Source organism: Urtica dioica, chromosome 2, assembly GCF_054948205.1.
Source record: "Urtica dioica subsp. dioica isolate 48M chromosome 2, U.dioica_male_clone48M_v1_H2, whole genome shotgun sequence".
NCBI classification, from domain to species: domain Eukaryota; kingdom Viridiplantae; phylum Streptophyta; class Magnoliopsida; order Rosales; family Urticaceae; genus Urtica; species Urtica dioica.
Genome location: NC_142757.1, coordinates 48,654,697 through 48,674,330, shown reverse-complemented (window position 1 = coordinate 48,674,330; position 19,634 = coordinate 48,654,697). Strand labels below are relative to the sequence as shown.

The window sequence follows — 19,634 nt, the reverse complement described above, 5'->3', positions numbered from 1 at the left end:
AAAAACATCACATCATCGTTGAGTCTCGTTAATTGGATCGGACTATATGATTTGTCAAGGTTTCCTAATATCGGGGACAATTCCATTCATATTTACAAACAGAATATTATAATATAAAACTTTACGGTAATTATTTTTAAAAAAATAATACAGAATAATATATCTTACATGTTGTTTGAGTTGTCTTTTGCTGACCCGAGTACGTTTGGCCGGTTGTTGTGTGGGTGCTACATCACCAGTCATGTCCGCATTGATCTGATCATTGAGGCTTAAAGAATCCTTTTGTTGAGGTTCCGGTATGTTTTGGACATCTTGACTTTCCTCGGGGGCTGGCTGGGATGGAGACTATACATATGAACAAAAATTTATTAACAGTTATTTCCAGAAATTTCATTTTTAAATTTCATAAGTTTTAAATGACTTACCACTTTTTTGCCTAATCTTTGACTGCTTCTCGTACGACCAGCTGGTTCACTGTTTGCATTGACAGTAGATGAGGGCGTGAACATCGATGTTGTAGGCTGAATTTCCTGAAATAAAATTTTTACAAATTAATCAATTTTACTTATTAACATTTTTTGTATGAAAATGTTAAACTTACTGATTGCTCATCGTTGTTTGTGTTTGACAATTTGTTTACAATGCATCTCATCTACAAATTTAAAAATTAAAAAGTTAAGTATATTTTTTCTAATATATTGAAGGGAAATATTTGTACCATGGCTGTCAACGTCATTTGCGCTGGCATCTTTTTTCCTGCCACATTTTTTGCTGCCCCAACAACCTCCTATTACATTGATGAAACATATTATTTACAATTATTAACAATAATTTCCGATTCAAAGTTATATGTAAATGTAATACCTTTAAGGTTTCAGTAGTTGTATTTTGAGGTGCCACTACTGGTGTTTCTTCGACAATATTGTGCGTTTCTTCCCTTGAGTTTCTGTCATTGTTATCTTCCTGTTACAAGTATGGTTTTATTAAGTTAGAATAAACAACACTCAGAAATTATTAAGTAATCATTCTCATTATTACCATCACTGGAGAATGGGCAGTTTCGGGTACGGGTGTTGATGGCATATCCTCGCTTCGTACGTTGTTTGATTTTTGAATGTTATCTGTAACAAACTTCTGTAGCGAATCCAGTTTGCAGCTCACCATGTTAAGCTCGGATTCTAAAGTTTCAATCCTAGAATTTGCAACTTCTAAGCTTTCAGTGAGTTTCTGAATTTCATATTTCAATTCAGCATTTGTTGAGTTGGGTGATCTCGAACTGCTTGATGCATCTGTCCCTGTTTTAAATTAATCAAATTAACATACAAATTAACTAAATCCTTTTGATGAATTTTTGGATAATGATTGTAAATACTTGATAATTGTACCTTTGGATCTTGGCACTTTTTTACGTGTTCCGGTCCCTTGATAACCTGGGATTCCCGAGAATGTTGTATCCACCATGTATGGCATAGTTAACTCCTCTTCAGTTGGTGTTATGGTTAGGATATCAATCTTAAATCAATATAAGAAATATTGTTAGTAACAAATAAATAGTCTGTAACTTCAATAATTTTATCATAATTACCTCTTCATTTTTGAAAATAAGCCGCTCCAGAATATCATATCCGGGGTTATTGTGATATGACCACTTCAACATTCTAGGTATCGCGCACGAGTACGACTTCCCTGTGAATCCTTGTACAGCAAATTGCGGTACAACTTCATACGCCCAAGCCAGAAGTGGGTGGAGAAAACCTTCCAGATTGTACCCTTTTCTATGATTCGGGATAAAGTTTCCAGATTTTTTCATTGAAGCACATAGTGCTTCAAAACTCACCCTTCCCCAAGGGTATGAATTCAAAAGACGGGGATCATTTGCGAGTAGTATGTGATCGTCCTTTATGTTGGTGTTTTCCTGTTTTGGTAACACCATTGTTGACAATATCGCCAAGTTAACAAGGGCGACGCGATCTTCGTCAGACGCGCCCAAAGTAGGAACAGCCAGCAATGACATGATGTGGTTTGGTCTCTTAGAAGCCTCGCCCGTGAAATACACATTCTCCAGCCTGTTCTCGATGTGAGGCAGGTCTTTCACATTCGGTGTTGGGCCGCATTGTAGTCCTATAATTATCATTTATTTACACTTGTTATCATACAACAAACAACATAATCCGGTCTACCCAATCTAACTATTCAGATCAATTTTTCACAATTTTTTAATGAACCTAATTCATCCAAAAAGTTAGTTATGTTTTTTTTAATAATTAACCACAGTTTTGTTTTTCTTTAATAATTAACACTTATTTCCAATTATTAACACAATGACTATACTTCAAATTACATACCTGACATGAGAGCGAAATCGTTTAACGTGAAAATCAATTGATTCCCTCCAATGCTGAACCATAGTTCATGAGAGTTCTTGCTCTCTAGTTGATGAAGAACAAGTAAGTGCATTAATTTCTTTGGAAATTCTATTCCTTCAATTTCCGAGAAATGTCCAAACGCTCCATTATTGAATAGCATTTCCTGCCTCTCATTCGTCAACCCGCTATGTATTTTGTCGAAGATACTGAAATTGCTATGTTTGACAATTTTTTGTGCCTTATTCCAATTCGATTCTTTCACAACCCAATCACCTTTCTGAAAATTTAGGAAATAATTGTTAATTATTGATCCTGGGACAATAAATTTTTTCAAAGTCATTCAAGAAATTTATTTACCTCAGGCAAAACATTTTTCCCTTTTGAACCTGGAACTTTCTTTGTCACCATCTTCTCCTTTTAGTGATATCTGATAAAAAAAAAGGCATTCAAATACGAAGACATAATGCATTGATGACAAAAACAGAAAATTTTGGAAATAATTGTTAATATTCAAATCATTTGGGAAAAACCCGAATCCATTTTTCAGAACTTATTCTGATATCAATCGTTGATGTAAAACAGGAGTTCTTGGAAATAACCAACTATCGGAAATTTTTTAAAATAAACTAAACATTTCAAATAACCAGCCGTGGAAACCCATTTTTATTACAAAATCCCTAATTTTCTTTTATTAAAATAACAGAATTTTTTGGAAATAATTGATAATATTCAAATCAGTTGGGAAAAAACCGGATCCATTTCTCAGAACTTATTATGATATCAATAGTTGATGTAAAACAGGAGTTCTTGGAAATAATCAAATATCGGAAATTTTAGAAAATAAACTAAACATTTCAAATAAACAGCCGTCGAATCCCATTTTTATTACAAAATCCCTAATATTCTTTGATTTAAATAACAGAAATTATTGGAAATAATTGATAATATTCAAATCAGTTGGGAAAAATCCGAATCCATTTTTCAGAACTTATTCTGATATCAATCGTTGATGCTAAAACAGGAGTTCTTGGACATAACCAAATATCGGAAATTTTTGAAAATAAACAAAACATTTCAAATAACCAGCAGTCGAAACCCATTTTTATTACAAAATCCCTAATTTTATTTGATTAGAAAACAGAAATTTTTGGAAATTATTGAAACCCATTTCAACCAAAACAGCTTGTAATCGTTTTCTTCTTCCTCTGCATGTATTACCTGAATGATTTCGGTGGACTTTCGACTGTGTTTCGAGCTTCGAAATTTTTGGTTATGGCGGAGAAGACTTAAACTGGTATGATTTCAATCTGGTTATTTAGCGTGTATGAGTCAAACTGTTTTGAGCTCACTAAAATATCGCATTGAATCCAGGTGAAGAGGTGAAGCCGGTCTAGATTTTCGCGCCTGTTATTAATGATATCTGTGAGAAATATTTTGCTGAGATTTGTTAGAGGATTTAGGCCTACGTGTAACATATAACACGCGCGTAGTCAATGTTTTTTGGTTTCAAATATTTTGTTTCAAATATTTTCGCCTGTTACCATTTTCAAGTTGCGTTTTTTTTTTCCCGTAATTAAATATGTTTAATATGTTGTAGTTTTTATTTTCCATTTGAATATTTAAAAAGGTAATTTAGTCTAGTAATTAATGCCACTTAAGCATGTTGGTTATTTGCCTAAAAATTATGAAACATGGGCTAGAAACAAAATCTATAGTTTCAAAGGGGCTATTTTGCTACACTCCCCTTAAAACATTAGACAATTCTTTAATATTAGAGTGACGACAGCATTAGTCTTCTTAATCCCTTAAAACATTCAAATATTTTATAGATGAATTATGATTATTTCCAACCATGGTTTCCATTCATTTCGCTAAGAAGCTATAATTTCTTTAGAGCATAATGATATTATTTACCGGATATGCTGTGTTATACCGCATTGTAATGAAATAGCCAAAATGAAACTATGAAATTTGTTTTTAGCCTATGTTTCACAACTTTTAGGGAAATAGCCAACATGATTATGTGGCAATAATTAAGATTTTATTTACCCTTATTTATTAATAAATTCGTCATTTTCTCTCTCATATTTTATTCCTACACTTTTTTTACATAAAAACTTCAAAAAACCATGTCTATCTCATATGAACTCGAAATTGAGTGATTCCAAATCCTACGGATTCGTGACGCTGAGATCTTCAAAAATAGATCAATTGTGTTTGATGAAAAATAATGTTTAATACCATAGATGTAGAAAAATCTACCATAAATATGGAAATAACGGAAATTTTTTGAAATTATAAAAAAAAAATGAAAATGTAAATATGATGCATTAAACATAATTTTTCATCAAACAGATTGGGTCTATTTTTGAAGATCTCGACGCCACAAATTTGTAGGATTTGAAATAACTCAATTTCGAGTTCATATGAGAAATATACGAATTTTTGAAGTTTTGATGCACAAAAAATTATTTGAAAAAAATAGGAGAGAGAAAGTGACGAATTTATTAATAAATAAGGGCAAATCAGACCTTAATTATTGCCACATAAGTCATTTGGTTATATTCCTAAAAATTGTCAAACATAGACTAGATCCAAAATCACATGTTTAAAGTGACCTAGTTAGTTACAAATCTCTACTATTAAATCCCATTCAACAAAGTGAACATAATAATTTACTAATTTCCCCTTAGATTTTAGCTTACACGGTACATTTCTAGACGCAAGATTAACGAATATATGAGTTAAAAAATCTTACAAAAACTTATGCTAAAATATCATAGATTACGCTTTTTCTTAAACTTCCTCAAGCAGATTAAACTTCTTAATTTATAATATAATTTTTTTATTTCTACACTAATTTGAAAATAGATTGCATTAAAGATTAACATGTAATACAATAAATCACTTTAAACTTGAGGATAATTTTTTTATGGGATTTTATTTTGCATTGATTCGACTTCATCTCTCTATTTAGGAGATGAAAGTGTTTTACAAAATGAACTAGCTCCTCTTGGACTTTCATCTCTCTATTAAAGAAGACAGATCTCAAGGAAAAATTGGCACATAACTTAGCGTGGTTTAAAACTTCCATTAAACTCTTAAAAAAAATATTGAACAACAAAATTGACTTTTTTTTCCCACAAACTTCTACGTTTGATTAATGCTTAAACTAAATCAATTTTCAAGATTGACAATAGACACATACTAACGTTTTTAAACTTACATAAACCTAAAACTATGATGAAGCTTATAAGGATCGATTTAGAGATAACTAATTCATCTTTAGAGATACAAGTGTAAGTGTAAAAGTGAAACGCGATAATAAAATATGCTAAGAAGACACAACCTACAAAAGTGGATTAAGGATTGAAAGGAACCAAAAATTACACAATAACATCAGAAAATTAGAAAAATAGTAAATTTAAACGTTTAACATTGCTAAATAACCAACGTTCAGTAAATCTTAGGTAAATAACCACTTTCATACATAAATCTTAGGTAAATAACCAACGTTTGGTATATGAAGTGGCTAGTTACCTAAGATGTACGTTTGAAAGTGATTATTTACTTAAGATTTATCAAACGTTGGTTATTTATTTATGTCAAACGTTTAAATTGACTATTTTTCTAATATACTCCAATAACATTAAGGTATGGCGGGCGCTGTTGGAGGTTGTAGTCTTAAAAACGTGGCGACCCTCACACTCACCACCATCAACAACATGAACCTTAACACGATTTTTCTATATCATACTCAATAGGACATGGTTTTTTTTTTTTGTCCAAGGGTATACTTTTCTTTTAATGAACTCTATCCATTACTAATTCTAATCACTCTAAGACCGATAGCTGACACGCATAGGCTTTATTTAGGAGACTAATAATAATTATCAATTTATCCTCTAGTAATTATTGCCAATTTATGTAGATTAGAGTACCACTTTTTTTTTTTTTTTTTTTTTTTTTTTTTTTTTTGCATTTCATATTTATCTGCTTTGAATTTCAAAGTCGTCCCTCTTTTCCACTTAATGAAAATATACTATGGAAATAATATAACTGCTTCGTCTATCAACATGTCAAACATTATCGTTATCGTTTCGGGACTAAGATTTTACTGGTATCCGATGGTAAGTCAGAAAAATACCGAGGTATACAATAAAATAAAGGGTAAATTGTACTGTTGAAGAATACCATCAAATATCGTATTTACCGAGAGGAATCCAGTGAACAAATATTTATAAATGAAACAGTCTATAATATCTTCATTAAATTACAAGTCATAATTCAAATAGTTCATTAAATTACAAGTCATAATTCAAATAGTTCAACATAAATAATATAAAACAGTGCGAGACAAACCCAAAACAATATATTGTTCAAAACTCTATTTTCATATCTAACAAAAATATTAAAATCATTTGGATACAAAGATTAATACCAATAATCAAGTTAGAAACTAAAAAATTGAAATTAATCATCAAAAACTCACAAAAAATTTCATAAAAAACACTATTTTTCATCAAGTTTGAAGTTCGTCGGGATTTGAACATCAGAACATTACCTGTCTCCGATTGCCTTCAGCCGAGCGAAAAAATTCTTAATTTTTTTTTGTCATTTTTCTGATTTTGGTCCCGGTTTCCGTCTTTTATACCACGATTTTTTTGAAAAAAAACCAATTGAACCAAAACAGTTTTCACCAACCGGTTTCCGTCCGAGTTCCCTCGAGATCCTAGGAAAACTCCAGTTTTACGAGTTCCGGTGCCGGGACTCAAAAAAACGGATTCCGATCCGATTTTCGCGAAATGTCAATCCATGGTCAAAACTTGTCATACTTAATAGTAAATTCACTCGCAAGTCTCCAATTTAGAGATATTATTGTTTCATGATTATTCTTAGCAGTCTTTGAAGTCTAATCCAATTCAAATAGGGCTTAATATCTGATTTAAGATATATTATTGTTTCATGATTATTCGAAGCAGCCTTTCAAGTCTAATCCAATTCAATTATAGCGGTTTATGGGAAAAAAATAGGGTCATTTCACCTTTTCCAATTAGAGTTGGGGTGCTTTCTCGAAGAGCTTCGAGAATGGATCCATTTTTGAAGATCTCGACACCACGAATACGTATGATTTGAAATCACTCAATTTCGAGTTCATATGAGATAGATATGGATTTTTGAAGTTTTTATAAAAAAAAAAGTATGAAAGAAAGTATGAGAGAGAAAGTGACGAACTCAAAACCAGGAGAGAGAGAAATTGACGAATTTAAAAAACTAAGGTTATAAAAGTAATTTTTATTAGCTATCACTTATGCCACATAGACTGTTTGACTATTTTTTTTTCAAAAGTTTACAAATATTGGCTATTTTGAATATTTTTATTGACTATTAAACTACAAGTGTCCTATTTTTTTATTATTTTCTCGGCTACCCCAATTTTCATGCCTAGTTCCGTCCTTGGAATAAGATGACTTGCCGTATATTCACGAGATAGTAAAAATGTATATAACTTTTGTTTTGTTTGTTTGCTTGTTTTTTGTTTTGTTTTTTTTTTTCCAAATGTAACACATAAATTTTGTGTTATTCACGAGATAGTAAAAATGTATATAATTTTTTTTTTCTTTCCAAATGTAACACATAAATTTTGTGTAGTTTCACATCGAAATCAAAATATAATCAAGTTACACGACATCATCTTGCTTTATATTATTTTAAAACACGAGGAAACGAAACAATCAACTTAATCAATCACAATTGCCACCAACCACTTCCTTATTAGGTTGGTGGGGCAATTTTTTTTTTTGTTTTGTTTTTTTTTTCCACTTTGGTGGTTGGTGGCTTTGTAATGACATAGGCATAGCCACAGCCACAAACCCTTATCCAAATTTATCCACTCTTCCTTATTCACTAAATAAAGATATATAATTAAAATACACGTAATCAGTTTCCTTTGAAGCTGAGGAAGGTCTCCAAGTATAACACCCAACAAACTCACAACTCTACTTCCTATGATACACAAATAATATGAGATTTGTAAATAATTAGACCACTTTAAACATGTGATTTTGGATCTAACTTACGTTTGACAATTTTTAGAGATATAATCAAATGGCTTATGTGACAATAATTAAGGTCTGATTTACCCTTATTTATTAACAAATTCGTCACTTTTTCTCTCATATTTTTTTTCAAATATTTTTTTTTTCATCAAAACTTCAAAAATTCGTATCTTTCTCATACAGACTCGAAATTGAGTGATTTCAGATTCTACAAATTCGTGGCGTCGAGATCTTAAAAAATAGACTCATTGTGTTTGATGAAAAATTATTTTTAATGCATCATATTTACGTTTCCATTATTTCAAAAAAATTCAGTTATTTCCATATTTAAGGTAGTAACGTGATTTTTCTACATCTATGATATTAAACATGATGTTTCATCAAACATAATTGATCTATTTTTGAAGATCTCGGCGTCACGAATTCGTAGGATTTGGAATCACTCAATTTCGAGTTTATATGAAATAGATATAGTTTTTCTGAAGTTTTTATGTAAAAAAAGTGTAGGAAAAAAGTAGGAGAGAGAAAATGACGAATTTGTTAATTAATAAGGGCAAATCATACCTTAATTATTGCCATATAAACTTGTTGGTTATTTCCCTAAAAGTTGTGAAACATAGGCTAAAAACAAATTTCATAGTTTCATTTTGGCTATTTTGCTACACTGCCCAAATAATATTCCTTACTCGCCCAATCTTGGCTTGTAGAAATAAACATGACTTTGAAATTCTTGGCTCTCAAATTTCGACGGATCCCCAATCCCGAGCGAAGAACAAGACCTTCCTCTTCAGCCCCGCCCCGTCAGAGGCGGAATCAAGAATAAGAGTCGAGAGGGTGGCCGGCGACATATATATATACATATATATATATATATATTTTTAAATAACCGATAAATATATTATACAAAATCTTTAAGTAAAAATATAAATGAAATAAATCATGAAATAAAATTGTTTCAAAATGTATCTTGAATTTAAATGAAAATCTTAAAATGACTTGATTTTGTATCTCTTATTTTTTGCAGTGACATCAAATGATTAAAATGTCGGTGGTTAATTTCTCATCCATCTTCTAAAAATTCGAAAATTTGGGTGATCGATGTAAATTGCGAAGAAATTATAAAAATTTGAAAAAAATGTGTACGTAAAAATTATAGTAAAGACGAAAATTATGATAGCCGATGATTACAACAAATTTGATGTTATAAATAAAATTTTAAAATATATATTTATATATATGGTATAAACTTAAATTCAAATTAAAATAATCAAATAAAAATAATTGATACGTAAAAAAAATATATAAATTAAGATTTTATTATTATTATTATTATATATATATATACACACGTGCGTATATTTATAAAAAAGAGGTTTTAGGAAAATAAAGATACTAGAAAATAGATTAATTGGGAAGATAGACTTTTATTTTGGGCTTCTAATCACAGACCACAAGAGCATTTGAAAAAAAATATGTCAACGATCATATTACATATTATATTATAGGGTAATCTAACAACGTATTCAATTTTAAACATTATTTTAAAAATGTAACCAACATTTGATAAATTTTGTAATCTAACCACTTACAGTAATAAACGGTTAAAAAAAATCATAAATACCCTATGTAACATAAATAATAGAAACCAATTGCTAGTCAATGTTTCAATCAGCCAAAACTTATCGCGTGTAAAATAAACGGAAAATTAACTCAAGAAAACTTGATATAGTAACTAATTAGACTACAAAAAAGTGGAATAAATCAAGTTAACGTGTATTAAAGTTGTATTATTTGGCTGCGATCAAAACGTTGGCTACATGTTTATGTTCAGCCGATTTTAATATAGGTTAATTTAATAATTTGTTAAATGACTAACAAAGTCACGTCATCTGTGACTACATTTAAAACTCAAATGAAAAATTGGCTAGATTGCAATACCTACGTTTCAAGCAATTGGTTTAGTCCCTATAATTTTTCCCTATTATATATATATATATATATATATATATATATATATATATATATATATATATATATAAAGAAATTGAAAAAGAATAAAATAAAATATAAGTGTCTGGCTTTTAAAGCTGTTTCTCTCTGTTCAGAGTTTTATAAACTCAGACCAAAAACTCTTCAGCGATTGTATGTTGACCGGAAAATCGCCAATATACTCGTAATATTTATTAATTTCTCAAAATTTGGGGCCACCCTCGTGCATCAAGTAGCTCCGCCCCTTCGAGAGTCTCGGGTCCAAGGTCAGTCATTTCTTTCATTTTTTTTTTTGAATGGTTTGCGATTTTGTGACTTCGAAGCCGCTTCTCCTTGCAATTTTCGGCAACTTCAAATCTCTTTCGCTACGTCTTTGCTTTGGCCGAAATATCTTTTTTTTTTTTCTTATTCACCTTGTCATGGTTAGCTTTTTCAAAACAAAGTTTTCGTTAATTTCTGTCTTCAAAGATGAATAAAATAGTGTACAATCTCTATTTGTTTGCAAATCCGAAATTTGGGTTTCCACCAGTTTTTAGAGAATATACATTATCGCGTTAGTTCATGTTTTAATTGAAATCTCTATGTTCATAATTCGGAGTTAAGATCGTTGAGCGCTTTGCTCGGTCAAGGCAAACTATTGGCCAGTGATTTTGAAGGTCAGACAATGGAGGCAACAATGGCACAGACAATGCCGTTTTCGACGTTTATTAAGTCGGAGAGAATCGAGCAGAGACAGGGACTTTCAATTCCCATTTCTCGAACATCGAAGGGCCGGGGAAAGCTTCAGGCTTTTATCTCGGGTCGTTCTCTTATTCGGAGCCCATATAGCCGGCATAGAAATTTGGCGTTGGAGGTTTCGTGCTCGTATAAGAACTTCCCAGGTGACTTGTAACGAATTTCTGCTTCTTGTTATTTTGCTTACAACCCAAACCAAGTACTTAGCTTCTAGTTGAAGCCAGGCATTGGTAGATAGATATTCAAACTTTCGAAAGCATATATGTTGCCTTGGATACCGACAAGGCAAACCCTTTCATTGTTTGTAGTTGATAAGATATACTTTTTCTTCTGAAATCACAAGGCAAGCTTTTTTCCCGTCTGTTGTCATGATTGGCGTTGTAATTCTATGGTAATTCTTGTGTAGTCGCACCGAAGAAGATTTAGTTTTATTCAAAATCAAACAAAGATAGTTGGGAAATCATGCTCTGCCGGTAAATGACACGCCAAAGGGCATACTATAGTATTCGTATTTATTTTTCTTTAATCATTATATTATGTGGAAGTTAGAGGTTAGGCCTTTTGAGTTTGCAAAAGAAAATATCATGTTTAAATTTCCTGTTGTGCCAAAATAACCGTTCCACTTTAGTTATCGTTCAAGAGATTTCAAACTGTCTCTTTGTGATTGTCACATATCGTATATTGTTTTACGGAATACTAGTGCATCTGAAACTTGTTCATACAACAAAATGGTTTCTTTGCATAATTGCATTTGGTAGTTGTTTGATCAGATATTTCTCTGGTAGGTTCAGTTGTAGAATCTGAAACCCAGCACGCAGCTTCTGACGAGGATATACTTCTTAAGGTACTTTGTTGTCATCTCTCGAATAATAATAAAATTGAAGTACCGAGGACCAAAAAAGTTAATGAGGTCTTTTATGGCATTTTAACTACGGAAACTTAACAATCTTGCAGAAGAAAGCGGAAGAGGTTAAACCTTATTTAAGCGGGCGCTGCATATATCTTGTTGGTTTGTCTCTTTTATACTCTCTCCCTAAAAAAAGTACTGTTCAGTTCCTTGCGTAAAAAGGAACTTTCATTTTTTTACGTGTAGGTATGATGGGTTCTGGCAAAACAACTGTGGGAAAAGTATTGTCACAAGCACTTGGATATTCCTTTTATGATTGGTTTGTATTGTTTTGTAACTGAGTTTCTTAATAGTGATAGATTCGTTATTTAGATGTGTCATGGTTTTTTTTTAGTTCCTTTAAAAAATAAAACTTTTTTTTTCAATTCTTTTCTCAGATAGCTTTTCGTGATGTTATTACGCTAAATGTTTGTTTATGCTCCTTGTGATCCTAAGGAATCTTTACTAATCCAGATTATAATGAATTTTGGATGCGATATGTGATGTTTTCGATATCCTCTGTGTTTGCACATTCATGCAGCTACTATGAACCACAATATACTTTGTCCTAAATTTTGCTTTGTCTTTGTGGATGGTTCAGTGACAAATTGATAGAGCAGAAAGTTAATGGAACTTCCGTGACAGATATTTTTAGTCTTCATGGAGAAGACTTCTTCAGAGATTTGGAGGTTGGTTTAAATTTTTATTGTTCATGCATTCTCTTATATGTTTTTTTTTGTGTTTTTTTTTTTTTTTTAATATAAATAGTCACTGAAGTTTGACCATATTAAGTTGGCCCTTGAAGTATAAATTGTTGTTAAATTTAGTTCTTAATGTTTGAGAATTTAATAATTATAGTCCTTCAGTCCATATAATGGACAAAATAAAATATTATGAGGATGTTGGCTTGTCTCTATTTAAAATGAACTATAAATTGGCTACGTAAGCCACCTAAACTATAGTAATTGTAAATTAGCCAACCTTTGGTAAATACTTTGTAAATAGCCAACTTGCATACATGGCAGCCTATTAACTACCTTTTTTTACATGTTAGGCTAGATTAAATAAGTTTTTTACTAATCTGTTAATAAGTTAACTTGGGTATTTACAAGAAATTAACGAAAGGTGGGCTATATCTCAATTCACTATAACCGTGTGGCTATATAACTTAATAACCCTAAAATGAATTCTAAGTTAGAGCATTTATTTATTATGTTATCAACATAACATTTAATTGATTTGAAGAATCTAAACATTCAAGAGAAGATAACCATATTATGTTACGAATTCCACCTAGGGAGTGGGCTCGGATTTTTGGATGGAAATTTATTTCCCACAAATTAGGATTAATAATGCAATTTATATTACTAGTAGGATTAGGATTGTAGATTACCTAAATGTAATATGTCTTTTTCTATCAATAAAGAAAAGCACTTTCAAGCCAAATTAACTTAATCTCTCTAGCGAGGAAAGAATAGGTTTAGGGGAAAATACTAGCCTTCTATTAATCGGAATTACCTGAACTATGGCTCCTGTCACAAGATCCAGATCCCCAGTTGTATACACATCATTCTCATTTATATAAATTTATGATTATGATTATGATTATCTTAATTCTTGTCATTAGTCTCACTGAAGTTTTAAATTCATAGAAAGTTTAAGCTGAAGTGATATTTTGGTCGAGTCTTTTGAAAAGAACACGAGGGCTATAAATCATAATTGTTCAAACATCAAGTACTGAATTTGAGATGTTTTATGCTTTAAAAATGGGTTAAACGACATTGACTATTCACAAGATATTTGTCCTTTGAAAATATTTTTATATGCGTTTCTTTTATTGCAACGGTGTTGCTATGCATGGGTAAATTTTTTTACTTAACTTTTGTTCCCATGCAATGACATAAACTCTTAGAACTCATGGGAACCTATACCGTAAATATTATTGGTGGAGAAAGGTCTTGGCGTTTATTTAACTACTTACGAGTGTATATTAAGGTGGTTAAGTAATGAAATTTGTTTCTTTCTTTTGAGCCACGGAGTGAGTAACATATATAAAATGGTGTTGACTACCCAAAAGTAATCCTATTTCGCTTATACTTTCTTTTCAGACAAAGGTACTTTTGGAGCACTCATCAACTCACAATCATGTAATTTCTACTGGTGGCGGGGCAGTTGTTCGGCCAATTAACTGGTAATGAACTGATCTTAATTTCGACTGAATATCTCTTTGTTGTGATGGAGTTGATGAAACAGTGATGTTAACGTTGATTTATCAGGGAATATATGCATAAGGGCGTTAGTGTCTGGTTAGATGTTCCTTTAGAAACCTTGGCTCGAAGAATCGGCGAAGATGGAACTGGTTCTCGTCCCCTCTTACCTAGTGATACAGAAGACGTGTACACTGAGGTTGGTAATTTTCTTTTTTTTTTTACGATTTTCACTTTAAATAGTTCGCCTTAAGCTAGTGTTAAACGAAGTACTTCGAAAATAAAAGATAATGTTCTCTTTCTCACATTACGGTGACACTAACGCATTAGCTTCTTCGCAGACGTTCATGCGTCTCTCTAGTATTTTTGAAGTGAGGGGTAAACTGTATGCCAATGCCAGCGTTAGGGTTTCGTTTAAAAGTACGTTGAATCTGTGCCTTTATTTATTTATTTATTATTTATATATAGAGGCTGCCCATGGATGGAAACTTTGCCAAATAATGGGACAGACTCGGAGAGGTCAAACTAACTCGGATACATTTTAATGCTTTTCATCGAATATTGAACTTGTGTTTGCATGTTACAGATATTGCAATGGAGTTGGGTCAACCAGATATTGGTCGTCTCACCCCTACTGTCATTGTTGTTGAGGTATATCTCTCTCTCTCTCTCTCTATATATATATATATATATGTATATATATATATATATGTATATATATATATATATATATATATATATATATATATATATTAGTTGAATGAGCTATCTGAATCTAATTAATCAAACGCTTTGGTTTGCCATTTCTGTAGGCGCTGGACCAAATTGCAAATTTTTTGAAGGAAGGTCGCAATGAATTTTGAACCTTATACTTTGGGCGTGTGTGGTATTTTTGTGTTCCTATTTAATTCGTTGTTCCAGTGAATGCGTTATGTATTTTGTATTTTTTTTTATAAATCAGAGAACTTCATCGAAAGAGTTGTACTTCTCTAATTTTAGAGTTTTGAGGAGATTGTAAATGTATATAGTCCAAAGTATGTGTAATAAGTCGAACGTGTTCGACGACTTTTGGGTCATGTTTTAGTTCATTCTTTTTCTGAGCCATCGATCGCTGTTTGGAGTGCATTACTAGAGTCTACAACTATTTCTTCACCTGTATGTTTAATTTTGTCACAGCTCTAGCTGTATTCTTTTATGATACAATACACAGTAAAATAACAAGATTGGTGGTTGATCTCAAATCTTTCTTGTGGCACAAGTTATGAAATCTAAATATTATCCCGCTATTTCCTTCTTCCTTGCTATTTCGTTCTTTGACATTGAAATTGCAGCAAGAATAATGGTAAAGGATGTTTTTCTTCTGAAAAAAAAATACTGCCTTTTTTTTTTTTTTTTTTTTTTTTCCTAGTGATTTTCTTGGAATAATGAGGTTTTGGACGTTTTGGTACCGAGACCCGGTGGTTCGTGAGTTCCGGCGCGGGAACCGGCCAGTTTTCCCAATATCTTGGAAATGATTCCTACTTTTGCATTCGAGATATACAATTCCATAAAAAAAAATCTATTATTAATAATAATAATAGTAATAGACAGAAGTGCGAAGCTGAATGAGTTTTTCGTGAACAAATTTACAATACGCATAGAAAAAAGAACAAAAGTCAATGTGATAGTATCAAATTATATATATTGGAGACCAACATGACAATCGCTTATGTAAAACTTCGCCCTCGTTCCGTTAACACTAAAGTTGGGTTTGTAATGAAGAAGCATTGCCTAATATTAATTAGGAGAGATTGAGTGAGAAGGATAATCAATTGGGTTAGACTCCATCTCGACTCACATTAAAAAGAGCGCGAAGTTTTAACTTGAACCATGAGCGTAAAATAAAAACGATTCAATTATTAAAAGCGCTATGAAATTAAGGTTGTTAATGTGAGATGAACATTAGCCTTAAAGACGACGACTACACTGGTAATATTATAGTTTACGTGTATGTAACGCTAAAAAACATAAGATATATATATATATATATATATATATATATATATATATATATTCTCTAATTTTTTTTTATTCAACAATAATCGAGCTTGATTCTTTAAAGGATTATATATTCTCCGTCAAGGCAGGTTATACGATTTGGTGATATAAAGACATGGACGATTTTGATTCGATGTTGTTTTTCGTGTAGGCAATGAGTTGCATACTTAAAGTTATACTAGCAATAATAAACTATTATACACAAAGATATACTAATAATAATAAGATTAACGGTTATAAATTATTATAACCCGATACATGAGCTAATATGTACTACTTAAATTTGAGTATTTACATAAATTTGACAATGTTAATAAAAAAAAATATGATTATTTATTTACAATTAACGAAAAATTAACTATATGACAATTTCATTATGTTTAAAAGGCTATATATCTAGCGAACTCGTTTATTTTAATTTTAAGAATTGGAAACATGCATAACAAGAAATAAGAGTTTAAATTTAGATTAAAGAAATTATTTTTTATTTATTTATAAATAAAATTGAAATTGGAGCATAACTAAACGTTTAATTATTTTGTTTAAGATATTTTTATTAACATTGTCAATACACATAACACAAAAACACCCTTTAATTGAACAAATAATAAAAAAAAAATTAAAAATATCTACATGAAAGTGTGAATGCATCGCTAAAAGGTCAAAAACACGAAACAAAAACAAAAATAATAAAATAAATCAAAGCTTGGTTTGGTAAGTGCATCGCTGTCCCAAAACTCGCCGACCCAAAACATCGACGTTGAACTCACAAGAAGTCACCGAAACAACTCGGAGCTTGAAAACCCCCAAAACCTTCACTCTCCCGGTAATCCTCGTCACCGCACTCAACGGAAGATTTCCGGTCGCCACGTCAGCGATCGCCTCGGGCCTCGACAGAAGCCGATCGGCCATCACCGTCAGCGTCAGGTTCATCGCCGCCGTTCCTCGGCCGGAAATCACTCCTCCGGGAATCTCCGCCTCGCCGACCTGGTCGCCGCGGTATTTCAGCACCGCGGTGCTGGGACGGTACTGGAATCCGAGGCGGTTAGGGTTTCGGATCGAGAGATCGACTCTGACGGTGACGTTGAGCCTCGCTCCGCCGAGGATCGACGCGTCGAGATGCTCCAGAGAAACTGAGATCACCGTCGTCACGGGACGTTTGGGCTTGAAGACGGTCTGGGAGAGAATCACGGCGGTGATTACGACGGCGAGGAAAACCACCGCCGTCGAAACGGAGCAGAGGACGAGTCTCCGGCGGCGAAGGCGGTCCTGTGGAGTAGGAGACGAGAGTGTGTCGTTTTTTGATGGGGATTGTGATTCCATTGTCGTTTTTTGTCTTTTTGGGTTTTGATTTCCGTGACAAAATATACGGCGAATGAGGTTCTTGAGAGTGTGTATGTTTTGGCTCTGACTGAGTGAAAATATTTAAATACAGACGCGTTTGGGAGAACATGACAAGATGTTATTTTTATTTTATAATTTTAATATTTTTGGTGGTTGTTGCATTTGTATAAAACTAAAAACAAATAAAAAAAAGTACAAATAACCCGGAGCATCTAATTTAAGTGACACTATCTCTTACTTGTGAAGTCTCTTTTTGCGCGAAAACATGAGTTCGATTACTCGAGACAGCATTTTATTTATATTATTTTATATTTATAAAATTTATATGTAATCTGAAATGTTCTATGTAATGCTAAATGATATATATGAATGAAAAATAATATACAAAAGTACAAATAAAAAATAATACATCTGATTTTTTTTTTATTTTTTTTATTTTTTTTATAGAGATAACCTCATTTGTGAATTCTTCTTGAATACACAAATATTTATGATGACCTTAATCGGCTTTTAAAGAGGAGAGCGGACGAAGTTTTAATGGGATAACAATTGAAAGAGGTACGTAATTTAAGTATCAATCATCAGATGTTTGTCGATAATAAGATATTATTTTGTAGAGATCGGGAAGAAGGAATGCAGGGCTTGATAAGGTGAGACTTGTATCAATGATGGTTAGAGAATTAAGTCAACATAAAAAAAAAGTAAGGATTTATCTTCTACAAAAATTGTTTGGAAAAATAAAATGAAGAGGGTCTTGTGACAAATTGAGCATCAAGAAGGGTGAAAAAGACTTGAGAGTTATCTTGGAGACCCCTTTATTGCGGATTTCCCAAAATGTTGTGGGTCAAGATTCTCTCACAAAATTTTTGTGCAAAAATCTAACTTTTAATATTCAAAGATGAGACGAGTTGTTTCATCTAGTTCAAGAGAGAGATTTTAAAAAAAAATCTAGTTAAAGAGATATTCTCTCATCGCATATAATGATTCAAGTGAATTTCTTGATCATCATAAGAAGTTGGGACTATGTTAGTAGAGCTTTGGAAGATAAGTGGATTGCAATAAACTATGTCCATACGAAAATTGTGTGAATATGACGAGATTGATAAGGGCTAGAGAGTTCTTCTTGACGGAGTCGAAGCGATGGATGAGGAAAAATTCGGAGAGTGGTTTGGTTTAGATGTATGAAATTATATCACAAGACTCCACATTTGTTTCAAAATCACATCGGAACAGGTTGAGCTAGTTTGCTTTTTGAAACATGTAAATTTCAAAACTTAATCCACTTATATTATGATCCATGGAGCTTTCCAGTAGCGGACTTAGCCTATTACAAAAAGGGGCTCAAGAAAATTTTAGGTTGAGAATAAAAATTAAAAATTTGGATTGAAAATTTTTTGGGCTAAAAATTTGTATTTGGATTTTGGACTATTTATCTAAGTTTTACCAAACGTTGGCTATTTAGTAATGTCAAACGTTTAAGTTAGCTATTTTCCTAATTTTCTGTTTAAAAGCACATTTATATTTTCATCATGAAATCATAAAGCATATGGTGTATTTTTTTTTTTTTTTTTTTTTTTTTTTTTTTTTTTTTATCTTGATAACATTTTTCATTTTTCATGAGCATAAGTTCTTAATCTAACGGCATCGAGTTGGTTTGGTTCAACCCAAAAATAAATTAACATGAAACACTTGCAGTTTGGGTTGATTATAATCCAAACTTCTATGGATTTTAATGAGGCGAGTTTGAAAAGAGTGCGATTTAGTTTGGATGATCGAATTGTTTGGTTTAGTGGTTCTCATGAATAAAAGAAGAGATTCAATTAACTTAGGTTAACCTTTAACCGAAAATTTAGGTTAAAGGTTAACCGTTTAACCGATTTTTTTTAATTAGGTTAACCGAAATTAACCGAATTAACCGAATTGTTTTAATATATTTTATTCAATATTTAAATTTATTTAAGAAATTAATGCCTTTAATTTCATTATAATTAAATTAATTAGTAAATTGATA

At 31.7% G+C, this 19,634-nt stretch overlaps 2 protein-coding genes and 1 long non-coding RNA gene across 4 annotated transcripts; 1 reads left to right on the top strand and 2 right to left on the bottom strand.

Annotated features, from left to right (window-relative positions):
- Positions 1–431: 431 nt before the first annotated feature.
- On the bottom strand, positions 432–920 carry LOC149405198 (uncharacterized). Its single transcript, XR_016294058.1, has 4 exons — positions 865–920; positions 719–787; positions 602–652; positions 432–530 (listed from the first exon to the last, which is right to left on the bottom strand). It is a non-coding gene; the product is annotated as an uncharacterized LOC149405198 (long non-coding RNA).
- A 9,567-nt stretch (positions 921–10,487) lies between these two features.
- On the top strand, positions 10,488–15,386 carry LOC149405197 (shikimate kinase, chloroplastic-like). 2 transcript variants are annotated; one of them, XM_089607118.1, is made up of 11 exons: positions 10,488–10,680; positions 11,018–11,295; positions 11,941–11,993; positions 12,104–12,158; positions 12,243–12,315; positions 12,637–12,724; positions 14,144–14,226; positions 14,312–14,441; positions 14,584–14,662; positions 14,829–14,893; positions 15,055–15,386. In XM_089607118.1, exons 2-11 carry the CDS (start codon positions 11,079–11,081, stop codon positions 15,103–15,105), a joined length of 894 nt encoding a protein of 297 aa, XP_089463244.1. In that variant the 5' UTR covers positions 10,488–10,680; positions 11,018–11,078; the 3' UTR covers positions 15,106–15,386. The 2 variants fall into 2 exon arrangements, with proteins under 2 accessions (XP_089463244.1, XP_089463243.1); XM_089607117.1 differs by having other exon boundaries at positions 10,490–10,680; positions 11,935–11,993.
- A 1,481-nt stretch (positions 15,387–16,867) lies between these two features.
- LOC149405196 (late embryogenesis abundant protein At1g64065-like) lies at positions 16,868–17,765 on the bottom strand. Its single transcript, XM_089606148.1, has one exon. The coding sequence runs from the start codon at positions 17,600–17,602 to the stop codon at positions 16,979–16,981; it is 624 nt and encodes a 207-aa protein (XP_089462274.1). The 5' UTR covers positions 17,603–17,765; the 3' UTR covers positions 16,868–16,978.
- Positions 17,766–19,634: the final 1,869 nt, after the last annotated feature.